The 12,343-nt window shown below is 34.4% G+C and overlaps 1 protein-coding gene across 2 annotated transcripts in view; it reads right to left on the bottom strand.

The window, feature by feature from the left end:
• LOC103575068 (F-box/LRR-repeat protein 16-like) overlaps nucleotides 1-12,343 on the bottom strand; it is a 260,501-nt gene that overhangs the window by 132,237 nt on the left and 115,921 nt on the right. For both annotated transcript variants that reach the window (XM_053742999.1, XM_053742998.1), the window contains exons 2-4: nucleotides 6,100-6,476; nucleotides 5,733-6,026; nucleotides 4,683-4,974 (exon numbers count right to left, since the gene is read on the bottom strand). In XM_053742999.1, coding sequence (XP_053598974.1) covers nucleotides 4,683-4,974; nucleotides 5,733-6,026; nucleotides 6,100-6,476 — 963 coding nt within the window. The remainder of the gene's footprint in view (nucleotides 1-4,682; nucleotides 4,975-5,732; nucleotides 6,027-6,099; nucleotides 6,477-12,343) is intronic.

Below are 12,343 nucleotides of genomic sequence, written 5' to 3'. Positions count from 1 at the left end.
ATGATCTTCCTTGTCAACTGCAATCTGACGAAACATTTTTGTTACGTCAGTAGCGAATAGATAGCGATGGCAGCGGATACGAATAAGTACATCACTGATGTCAACTTGAATCTTTGGGCCCACATGAAGTATCTCGTTGACAGATACGCCAGATGTAGTTTTCCAGGACCCATTGAATACCACCCTGAGCTTGGTGGTAGTGCTCTGCTCTTTCAGAACCCCATGATGAGGCAACAGGTAGCTGTTCGGTGGTAATTCCTTTAATTTCAGACGTTTCATGTGTCCCAAGTCTTCATACTCCTTCAGGAAGTCGAAGTACAACTTCTTGTAGACTGGATCAGCTTCCAATCGTTTGCGAAGACGTAGTAAGGCGTATTGTGCAGCTCTGAGCGAATCACCCAGTTGACTTGGCGAAGATTTAAGCGGCAAGCGAACGACATATCGACCATCAGACTGTCTGTAGTGTGTATTGACAAAGTGTTGTTCACACTCTTCTTCTTCAGTATAGCGTGTAGCGAATTCTGTCTGTGGCTCTTCTTGGTACCAAAACTTGCTTAACAAGTCTTGTAGTTGATCATCAACAGCGACATGATGACCATAAGCGGTCAATTTTGATGTAGCGGTGTCCACAGATCCATATATGATCCAGCCAAGCGATGTTGACTGAGCGATTGGGTCATTGTCACTTCCTTTTCGTATTTTAGCGTTGATTATATGTGCAGCTGGTGCTGCACCCAGAATGATGTCAATAGCTCGTGATGTCAAGAAGTCTGGATCAGCGAGTTGTAGCCCAGTTATATGCGGCCATTTCTTCTTTTTAGTTAGCGTAAATGACGGTAAGTTTACAGTCAATAGAGCAAGCACATGAGCTTGGATGGTAATAGAAGCGTTGTTGTGTAGCGAATGCAGCGTCATCTTGCATGACCCAAGCGAATGCCCAGCTGACACATTACCAATTCCACGTAATGGTACAGCTGCTTTACTGAGTTGAATATCCAGCTTCTTGATTAGCGAATGCGTCACGAAGGATAACTCCGATCCTTGATCAATAAGTACACGGGCTGTACATGTACTTCCTGTTAGCGAATTCAACTTAACAATAGCGGTAGCGAGTAAAACATTGAGCGAATGAGCTAAAAGCAGACTAAGTTAGCGAATTCAAACCAATAGTTACCAAAATTGGAACTATTTGTTACCTGGGTTAGTTACAGGAGCGTCCTGTACTGGTGTAGCGGCAGCACCATCGTCAAGATGCGTTGACGTGTGATGTGGCTGATCACAATGGCGGCACTTCTGCTTAGTCCTGCAGTCAGCGTAGCGGTGGCGTCCCAAGCAATTGAAACAGAGACGATAATGCTGGACGATCGTTCTTCTGTTCAGTGGCGACGCCTTCTGGTAACTGGGGCAAAAGAGAACAAAGTGCTTCTCCTTGCAGATTGGGCACATGCCCGGTTCACTCGTACGATCCCTGGGAGTGAAAGCAACGTAGCTAGCGGAACCAGTAGATGTAGATGGCGTTGATGAGGTAGCGGGTCGACTGTTCCCAAACTTCACTTGCTTGGTTGTAGCGGCTGACTTAGCGTAATTCTTAGGTGATGGTGGTCTTTCACTAGCACTCTTAGGTGTAGAGGTTATGGTTGCGCCAATCTCTGAATTTTCCCACGCACGCACCTTTGCTTTTAGCATGTCGTGTAATTGTTGGTAGGTGGGAAAATCATTCGATAACCCAAGCGAAGCCATCCATTCCACTCTCAAGTCTGATGGCAAACAGCGAACAGTCAAGCGAATTAAAAATGGGTCCAACTCACCAATTGGTATTCCCAAAGCAGCGATGGCGTCCAGCGATTTTTTATTAGCGAGTAGCAGCGCATCCAGATCAGCAGCGGAGTGTGAAGTCACCGGTTGACGATCCAACAAATCATCGATGTGCATGTCAAGCAATCGACGTGGATTTGTGTCGCGAGTATTCAGTAATTCCCAAGCGGGTTGGAAAGCGTCATCAGTGATCTGTAGATTAGCGAGTAGTGCAGCGGCCTCACCTTTTACCTGCGTCTTCAGGTAATGCATTTTTTGTGACCCGGTTAGCGAATCTTCATTAATAATGAGCGAAGTAAACAGGTCCTTGAACGAGTCCCACTCGTCATAAGAACCCTGGAAGGTTGGTAGTTTAATTTGCGGCAAGTTGGATTTATGCGCGCCTCCAAAGTAAGCGGTCTGATCATGATTAGCGGGCTGGGTTTCATGAGCAGGTTCTGGAGCAGGTCTAGCGGCGCTGAGTCTCACTCTGAGATTAGCTGTACCGTATGCATTACCTGTGTGGCATTCATTTTCAACGATCTCAGGTACATCGTCGAATAATCTCTCATGAGTTGTGTTGAAGCGATTCCACAAATCATTGAGAATAGCGAGTTCAGCATCAATAGCGGCGGCACCTTGGTTAGCTAGTACAGCATCAGTTAAGCGAGCAGACACATTGCGCATCGTGTCGATGCGGTTCATTTGAAGAGCGACTTGAGCTTCGGCGGCCATCTTGGTTTGACGTGGCACACAAAATGGACGCGATGACGTGAACCCGACGCTAAGTATTCGATCTTTTTTTTTTGATTAAGTGTCCTTTTTACACCGGTGTGTAAAATAGATCACCCTGGGCAGCACTCTAGCAGTGCTCAGCAATGCCCACGGCACTTAGCGATTTTCACGACACAGAACTGACACTACACTTTTTCTCACAATTTTTTTTTTTTTTAAATAATTTTTAATTGTTTAATTTTCGCCAGATCCGGCTCGAAGGACCAAAATGTAAAATGAGCGAATAAACTAATTGGATCTGGTTTAGGCGAGGTGAATTAAACAATTAAAAATTACGCAGATTTTATCAATAAATAAATTATAGATTTATTTACACTTATTTACACTTAAAATTATGAGAACTTATATTGAAGCGAATGCGACTATAATTAACACGCGATAGCGAATGCAACTCAGATAGTTTATTCACGTATAAATTGACACGTGGTCAGTAGCGGTTAACTCAACAATAATTAATTAACAATTAATTATTGGCGACAGAAAAGTTTATTTATTCTCAATAAATAGCAGCCTTGATGTACTGTCTAAGTATTGAGGATAATTTAGCGTAGCGATTTGATTTAGTTTCACACAAGTTAATAAGCGAAGCAGTTCAAGCACGAGGTTGCACGTAGCAAAGACACGTTGTAGAATCTCTGAGCGAAGCGGTTAGACAGACAGTTGTAGAAAGGATAATGGTAGCGTCGTTGAATCGTCGAGAAGCTTGGTGTCGACGTGGCAGCCTTGCTGCATATAACGAATTTTCCTATTGGCTTAAAAGCGCGCCAACAGGTATCAGTTGATAGCGAGCTCTCTCATAGGCTGACCAATATAAAACGAATTTTGTGATTGGTCAGCTTGTAGCGGGTTCTCAGGACGTCTTGACACGATCCTGAGTTAGAAATTGTATGTGCCGGGCCCAAATAGCGAGTGACCCGGCACTATTCTGACCTTCAGTCAGTAGCGAGCTCGGCTTCTCCCGAACCGAGCGGAAATGCACGAAGCTTGATTTAAATTAATCAAGCTCGTGACTGAACACATTCAAAATTTACAGATATTTACCTACGTACGTACATACATACTCGGACATCATCTTGAAATTAGTCAGAATAGTTTCCTGGTACCTCAAAACGTGAAGATCTGAGAGAAATTCGATTTTCGAAAATTGGACCGAAATCAATAACTTGCCGAATTTTTGAAAATTTTCAATTTTCTTAGCGGAAAGTTAAAAAAATTTATATTTACTCCATAAGTGTACTTGAATAGTCTAAAAAATTATTTGTACGATCTGACAAGTCAACTTTTCAGGCAGAGATTACATTTCTCCAACTAGTAATAATAATAAGAGCAATAAATTACGGTTAAATTGGTTTTTATTTTTTTTTTTTTTTGGTATATATTTACTGCGGGTACACTCCAGTTTTAATATGTATTTACTCTAATATACTTTGGAAACATGATTTACAAATGGAACAAGGACTCTGTAGAAACACGCTTGAACCAGCATCGATACCAAATGTTTCCGAAGTGTTTACAGAGTTGATTCAGAGCCGTGAGAAAGGATGCTAATCTATATAAGTGTAAGTGTGATTCATTCTTTATTAAAAATTATCATTTAGTTGTTATTGGTAAATTTTAAACGCTGGTAACAGTGTTTAATCCTCAGCTGAATATAATTTTCAACATCTTAAATTAGATATTAACTTTCTCACTCAGGTTGAGATAATTCTAATTTTAGATACATCCGTTAAATATTTTTTTAATTATTTTAAAACCTTTATAAGATTTTTCGAATTCATACTATATTGATATATATTCAAACTAACTTCATTGATCGAACCCTACATCAAAAAAAATCTTAATTCCAATTAGCACTTCGGTTTTATGCAAGAGGAAGTAAAAATAGTGGATTTTTTCTTATGGTTCGACGATTCATATTAGAGTATTAAATTTTATGTTTCTGGGTACAATAATTTTAGAATAAATTAGTTTTTACCACCTATCAACTTTTTAATTCCTGATGTGCAATTTTTTTTAACATTGAAGAGTCAATTGGACTCAAAAATATTTAGTTAATGGCAATATACAATATTAATTATTTAATTATCACATACCAATATTAACCACACCATGATTGGTAAGCTCCCAGCATGATTGAAGTCGAAGAATACTTAGTGAACTACTTTGTTTAGCGCTAAAATAACCAAGTGCAGCATCAGTTACATGATAAGCTTGAAGTGAAAATTCATATAGACTCGGTAATAATTGTGCGACAGCGCCAACAGCTTCGTCTGCTACATTTATGCAATCAGATAAAGATAATGATACTATTTTTGGTGTAAGACACGCCCATAGTCCAGCTTCTGTGACCTCATTGCAACCAGCCAATTCTAGTTCAAATAAAGCCTAAAATAAATAATGTGTCAAATAGCATCAAAAAATTTTCCAAATACATACATAGTAAAAAATTAGAACTAAGGCTCTGCCAATTTTTCAGTATACTAATATGTTAAAATTTGAAATAGGATTTTTTATGAAATATTTTCATTGCAAAATACATACAATAAATTGAAAGTTACTAATTCACGAATTTGATATTAGTATTACTAACAGAAGGTAGAGAAATCTAGCCACAAACGAATTCTATTTTTCATATTTTAAACTCTCAATATTATGTTTATTTATGATAACTCATTTACCATGCTCGCAAATGAGGAAAACTATTATTATCAACTAGCTTTAAAATTTATGATAATTAATAGCTATAAAACCTACAATTATGATTGAAATCATTAATTCTAAAGTATCAGTAATCAAGTTTATCACCTATCAACTATGCATATGTAAACGCTTGCAATTAGATTCAACTTTTTTTGAAACATTCATGTTTTTCAATTGAATTACAATCTGAAATTCTTTGTCATAAACTATAGCAAGATTATACTTATTAATTATTTTCAAAACATTTAGCAAAAAATATTTTATCTTGAGCTATTTAATTTGCTGGATTTTTCGCCATTCACAGCACTTGAAAGCTATTACAGCAGCATATGTTTGAACCGCTTTTATTAAATATTGAAGAATATTTAGTCTCAGAAGCCCTAATTTCGTATTCAAACGAACATTTGTTTGCCAAACTTGATAATCTTTTGTTATATAATTACCTGAAGATGATCTAGAAGAGCTTCAAGACCTCGATCAGTGACAGCACAGCATCGTAATGATAGTGAATGAATGTGACGTTGTGCCATAGGAAACCCATGCGTCAATTCGGGTATGTCTTCGTCAGCAGCACCCAGAAGCACTAACGAATGAAAGCCTCGTCGAATAAGAGATGCGTAAAGTTTCGTTCGTGATCCAGAAGCCATTCCTCTGATCTCACGACATCTCACTACTGGTACCAGTCCTGCCCAAAATCGTGGTCTTGCATACAACACATCTCGCCATCGAGTACAAACCTGGATGAAAGGAAAATTAGTTATTTAATAAATTAGAAAGTGTCTTATATACATTTTTTAGTAAAAATTGTACTTGAGCCAGAATCCTCCTTTCACTAACGTTGAAGTACAAAAAAAACGAACTTAAAAAATTCTCATCCAACATTAATTGTTCCCAAGATGATGGTGAAATGTAGTCAGGAGTACCGTAACTAGCAAGTGGTACATTTTTGATCCGTAACTTTCCTCGTGATATTTTTGTTCTTACAACAGTACTAGAATTACTTACACCTTTACTGTTGGCAACATTAACTTGATTCTGAATAGACATTGGGCTGCTTCTGCTTGGCTTTTCAGGTGTCTGACTAGCAATTGCGTTCTGAATACTCATATAAGCGACACCACCCCCACCTCCACCACCACCACAAAAAACGTTTGTGACACGTTCCATCACGCTTGTCTTGCCACTTCCTGTAATAAGTATCATTATAAGCAGAGAGAACAAACTTTGTTTTTTATTTTTGCACAGGTTTATATTTTCGTGAAAAAAGAAGCTTTCTGTATTATTCCATTGTGAATAAAGAATATATTTTTGATCGAAGTCTCTGTAGCCACGAGTCACGGATCTATTTGAGACTGTAAAAACGCTTAAATGGTAGCGCTGAAATCTGCCGTTTGTTGACCGTAAGAGTTAAAGACACGGACTATTTGGAAGAAGGGGTTATAATTTTTCGTTCCGTGACCTTAAGAGTTAGAGAAACGGACTGGTTAGAAAAGGGGCTAAAATTTTCTAAAAATTTCTAAAAAATTTGAAAAAAACTGAAAAAAAAGTTTTTTTTTTTTCTTCCATATCTTAAACTCTATTTGATCGATCGATTTGAAATTTTCAGAAAAGTTGACGGCCAACAAACCCTTCTGATTACCATCTCAAACAGTCTAATTAGTCAATTCATTAACAATTCACACACACACACACACACACACACACACTGACATCCTTCTGAAATTAGTCAGAATAGCTTCCTAGGACCTCAATACGTCGACATTTGAGGAAAAATCGATTTTCGAAATTCGGGATAAAACCAATAACTTCCCGAATTTTTGAAAATTAATAATTTTCTTAGCGGAAAGTTAAAAAAATTATTTGGCTCAAAAAAATTTTTTTGAGCCAAGAAACTTTTAAGGACATAGAATGAAAATCGATATTTTCCTGGGGAAAGTAAAAAAATTCCTTGGATTTTAAATCTTGAACAAAGAAAGAATATTTTTGATTCATTAAATCTTCAAAGATTGATTCAATAGTTGAGTTATTTAGTTAAATAATTTAAATTTCTTGATTTAATAAATATTGTTCCTTACTATAATATATATATTACTTTAACAGAAAATATACATGTTCAGTACATGAAAGTTACAATGTCAAGTAAAGTAATGCGATGTTTTAAATTGAAAAAAAGTGATAGCTTAAACTAAAATACAAATTTAAAAAGAAAAATAATAATAATTATTTCATAAATGTTGTTATAATTATTTGTAAGTTTAGCAAATATTTGAGCACATGTGTATTTGATTTATTATAAATTTAGCTATTTCAGGAATTTCCGAGTGAAACTTGAACTGTTTTTTTCTACTTTAATTAATTTTATAAAATCTTAAAACGGTAAAATTTTTTAGAATTATGAAAAAAAAAAAAATAAACAAATCAATCAATATAAGAATTGAATAACTTTTTTTTCAAAATTGCATTAATTGAATTTAATACTATTAAAAAAAATAAAGAGAACATCATTTGAATTAAAATTTTAATAATGAATATTTATTATTTATTATAATTTAAAATAAAATATTCTCAAATGAAGAAAGCTTGATGGTTTACAAACGAAGGTCAAATTTTTTTTATTATAAATATCGAACTCTTTCGAACTCTTAGTATTCAATGAAAGAATTTTGAACTTCCCGCTAAGAAAATCGATGATTTTCAAAAATTTCGGGAAGTTATCGTTTTCACCCCGATTTGCAAAAATCGAAATCCTAACAGAAGTCGACGTTTTGAGGTTCTAGGAAGCTATTCTGACTAAATTCAAGATGATGTCCGAGTGTATGTATGTTTGTACGTACGTACGTATGTAAATATTCTGTAATTTTTGAACGGATGAACCGATGTTGATCGTCGAGGTGTCATTCGACGCGGCTTGTTATTTACTATTAGCACTGAAAATTTGAGCCTTATTGATAGCGTACGTTCGGAGATATCTCAAAAATAAAATTTTTTCAAAAATGTTTTTTTTTTAATAACTTTTAATTCGCTCGATGGATTGATTCCAAAATCTAATCTGCTCTTAAGCTTTGTAAGCCGCGTCGAATGCTAACTCAACCATCAAAACCGGTTCATTCGTTCAAGAGAAACCGTTCACGAAAGAATTAAAAAAATTTTTTTTTTTAGTTTTTTTGAAATTTCTCAAAAAGACTTGATAAATCAATTTTAAAATTAGATCAGCTCTAGAACTCGATAGACGCGCCAATTGCCACCTCAATCGCCTCAATCGGTGAATACGTTCGAGAGATCGTTGTAAAAAAATAGTAAGAAACGTTATTTTGCGAAAACAAAGGCGTACAAAAGTATTTTCAACCTTGAGGAGCTCGAAAATGTATTCTTAACAATGATTGTGAACTCAAGGAGCTCAAGAGCAGTGGGAAGTTTTGGGGCTGGCCCGCAGGGTCAACTGAAAGACCGATTTTTTTAGCTGACAAGGAAGATATCCCAAGTGTCCCTCTACGATTTCGATGAGACTGAGATATGTTCTTCTCCGTCGTAATCTAAGGAACACGTATTTTTATAGCTGCGAAAAAACATATCCAGAGGGTGAAACCATCTCTGAAAGTTTAGGCTCCGAAGGGGTATTTATCAAGTTTCGTATACGAATAATCGAATGAGACCACTGGCATCATTTTCGGGATGAAAAATAATGAAAAGTGCTATTGAATTAATAATAAAAAAGTAAATAGAACAAAAGTTATAAAGGCTAAAATTTACAAAAATTTTATTTGAAAAAAACTATCCGATGGATTTCAACGGGACAAATGGCGATCGAAAGAGGAAAAAAAGTAGAGGATTGTTACATCTAACATGTAAAAAAAAACATCATTGTCATGTACAGTCTCTTATGTTGAGTCAAGGCACTTAAGTCCTATACTCGGGCAATGGACACCTCGTCGGTACGGTTACGCGTATGAAATAGTTATCAATGTGAAGAATTGTTTTAAAATAATAAACAAACACTTGAGGTGTTACTATTGGTTACATAAATTTTATTTTACGTCCAGCTCAGACGCTGAACTTTTTATATTAAATTTTATTTTCTTATTAAAATTACGTGGCGATCAAATTTTATTTTTTCTTTAATAATTCTAGAGCGATAAGAAATAATTTATTTGTAAAAAAAAAAAAGTTTTAGAATTAGTAAATCAGTTTTGCTCTGACGCACGTAAAAAATACTAGAACAAACAACCAAATGAATTTTTAATGACCCCTCGGGTCACAATAGAATGAAGGCCCAAAGGCCACCTGGAAAAAATTTTTTAGGAATTAACAAAAAATATTTATCAACAAAAGTGTACTTAAAATATTTTAAAAGAAAAATTGAAAGTTTAACAATGACTCATTTTTAAATAAATAAAATAAACAAAGTATATAATCTTATAAGCCTTACATTTGTAAGTGCACTTTTGTAGATAATAATATTTCGGTGCCCACGTAAACGTAAAACAGATATTCAAAGAAATGAATTTAATGACACGTGGTTTAGAATATTCAAATAAATAATATTAAATGCAATAGATTCGAAATAAAAGACTTTTATCAAGGAATATTCACGTAAATGATACACAAAATAAATATTACTCAGAGGAATGCGAATAAATAATTTATTAATAGAAAAATCAACAAAAGAAATTATTTGAATAAATTATATCAAAATGAATAATAATTATCAACCAAACAAATAAATTGAATAATATTTACATGAGTAAATTTATAAAAATACGTCATGAATATGCGGGCCGCCATTCAATGACAATTTTATATAAATAAATATATAAGTTAATTAATAAAATTCAAATAGATAAAAATTGTAAGAATAAATATGAAATTTTATATAAATAATTAAATAAATTAATAATATTAAAATAAATAAAAATTATAAGAATAAATATAAAATTTTACATAAATAATTAAATAAATTAATAAAATTTAACGAAGTAAAAACTATGTGAAAAAAATATAAAATTTTATATGAACAAATAAATTAACTAATAGAATTTACATAAGAAAAGATTCATGCAAACAGATATAAAATTTTATATAAGTAAATAAGTAAACCAATAAAACCTAAATAAATAAAATTTATATAAATAAATAATATTAAATATTCATAAGAAAAATTTATAAAATAGATATAAATTTCTATTATTATAAATAAGTTACAATATCGTTATACATGTAATATTGTGCATGTGGGTGTATGTGTGTATGCTCCCACACATAGGCCTGCATCGGGGTGGGCCTTTACCACTTCCCTAACAGAAAATCCTAGGGAAAGGGAAAGGACCCAAAGGAATTGTGCTCCGATTGGACACAGTTTTCCCCCAAACAATAGACAAATGAGGACAAATTAAAACACATAAAAAGGGCCGCAAAATCTAAAATAGGGAGAGTTTTTTTTGAGTAGCAGTTTCTCAGTCAGATTTTCAGTCTCAGTTCTCAGTCCTGGGTCAGTAAGGATGAAAAAATTTAAGCACTAGTTCCGTACTAGTTATTTTATTTGCAAGTGTCCTCACACTTTATGTTCTATTTAATTGTACAAGTGTTCTCACACTTTGGTGTTTTATTTAATTGTACAAGTGTCCTCACACTTTATTTTATTAATTATATCGCTAGCGTTTAGTAAATATTGTTCCAGTTAGTGAGTAATTAAATTAGAAATATCAAGTTTACGTCAAAACAAATTGTAACCGCGAATAGTACAGTACAGTAAACTTAGTGTAAACCAGAGAAATACTCCAATCTCCACAACTTCAGGTACTGTAATCTTTAAGTTTATGTATGCCAAAATATAGAAACATTTCCAACACACGGAAATATTATAAAAAAACGTATTGTATTCAAAATTCTGTAGTCCTCTCTAGTATTTGAAATCAATTTAATCGTAACCATTTTATTGTAAATTAGAGTCGGCGAACTAGCCAGCTAATACTTTTAATATCAAGTTTATTGTATTCACATCATCAAAATTTTCAATTGTATAATATAGAGTAGTCAAATTCGTATATTCAACATCTTTCATATAAAAACAAACCTTCCAGATAATTACTCAATGTGATCCCGGTCTATTGGTCGAAAGACTAGGGTCGAAAATAATAATAATAATAACTAGTCCAACATCACAGTACAAGCTACTAGTTGGACATAACATTTATTAAGCCTCTGTTGTATAATTATGTTATTGTGGGTTGGAAGATCGTTCAGTTATTGCAAATCGTATGATGAGCAAGGCAGATATTCCACGTTCAATTTCTACTCAGTTAGTACTCTAGGCTGACTCCGTAGATTAATAATATTTTGATCGTTGAGAGATTCGCAGAGTAACTTCGTTAAAATGACGAGCAGAGATTTTAAATCGCGACTAAGGTTTAGACTCGATTGGACCGAGTGCACTGGACAATTGGACCGAGAAACCGCGAGTTTATATAGTCTAAAATCGAGAGGAAATGTCATAAACCATAGACCGAGTACTTGCTCTTGTAGAAAAAATACATGCAAGGCTATGTTAGCGTGTTAGTTTTTATCGTTTTTCTAGTGACTTCTTATTCCTACTCTTGCGGGTCTATGGCACAAATGCTGAAGCTAAGGTTAAATGGAGGTTAAATGAAGGTGATAGAGCAAGAGTCAGTGTGAATATAACTAGAGGAATATCGGTTTATATAAAAATGTCTAAATTATATATTCTAATTATTCAGTATTCGGCTGGTTCTTTCATGAAGAATATTTTTATTGTGGATGCAAGTTATCCGAGGGTATAGCATCTCCTTCGGAGAATAAGAAGTTATGAAATTTCAGTGTAAAAATTTTCTGGAGACAAGCACCTTGGTTAGTTAAATAAAAGCTATGTCATTGTTGGTATAACGACACGCGTCATCTTGGCTTGACTTCCAAGTTGACGAATGGGAAAGTGGCATCTGAGGGGTAACGCTCAGCACAAGAGGTGGCCCTCTAGTGAACTTTAATGGAGGATACATAAAATGGCATATCCTGAGAAGTAATATCGCGCTTATTGCTGTAG

The sequence above is a fragment of the Microplitis demolitor genome, chromosome 2, assembly GCF_026212275.2.
Source record: "Microplitis demolitor isolate Queensland-Clemson2020A chromosome 2, iyMicDemo2.1a, whole genome shotgun sequence".
NCBI classification, from domain to species: Eukaryota; Metazoa; Arthropoda; class Insecta; order Hymenoptera; family Braconidae; genus Microplitis; species Microplitis demolitor.
This window is presented reverse-complemented; position numbering and strand designations above follow the sequence as displayed.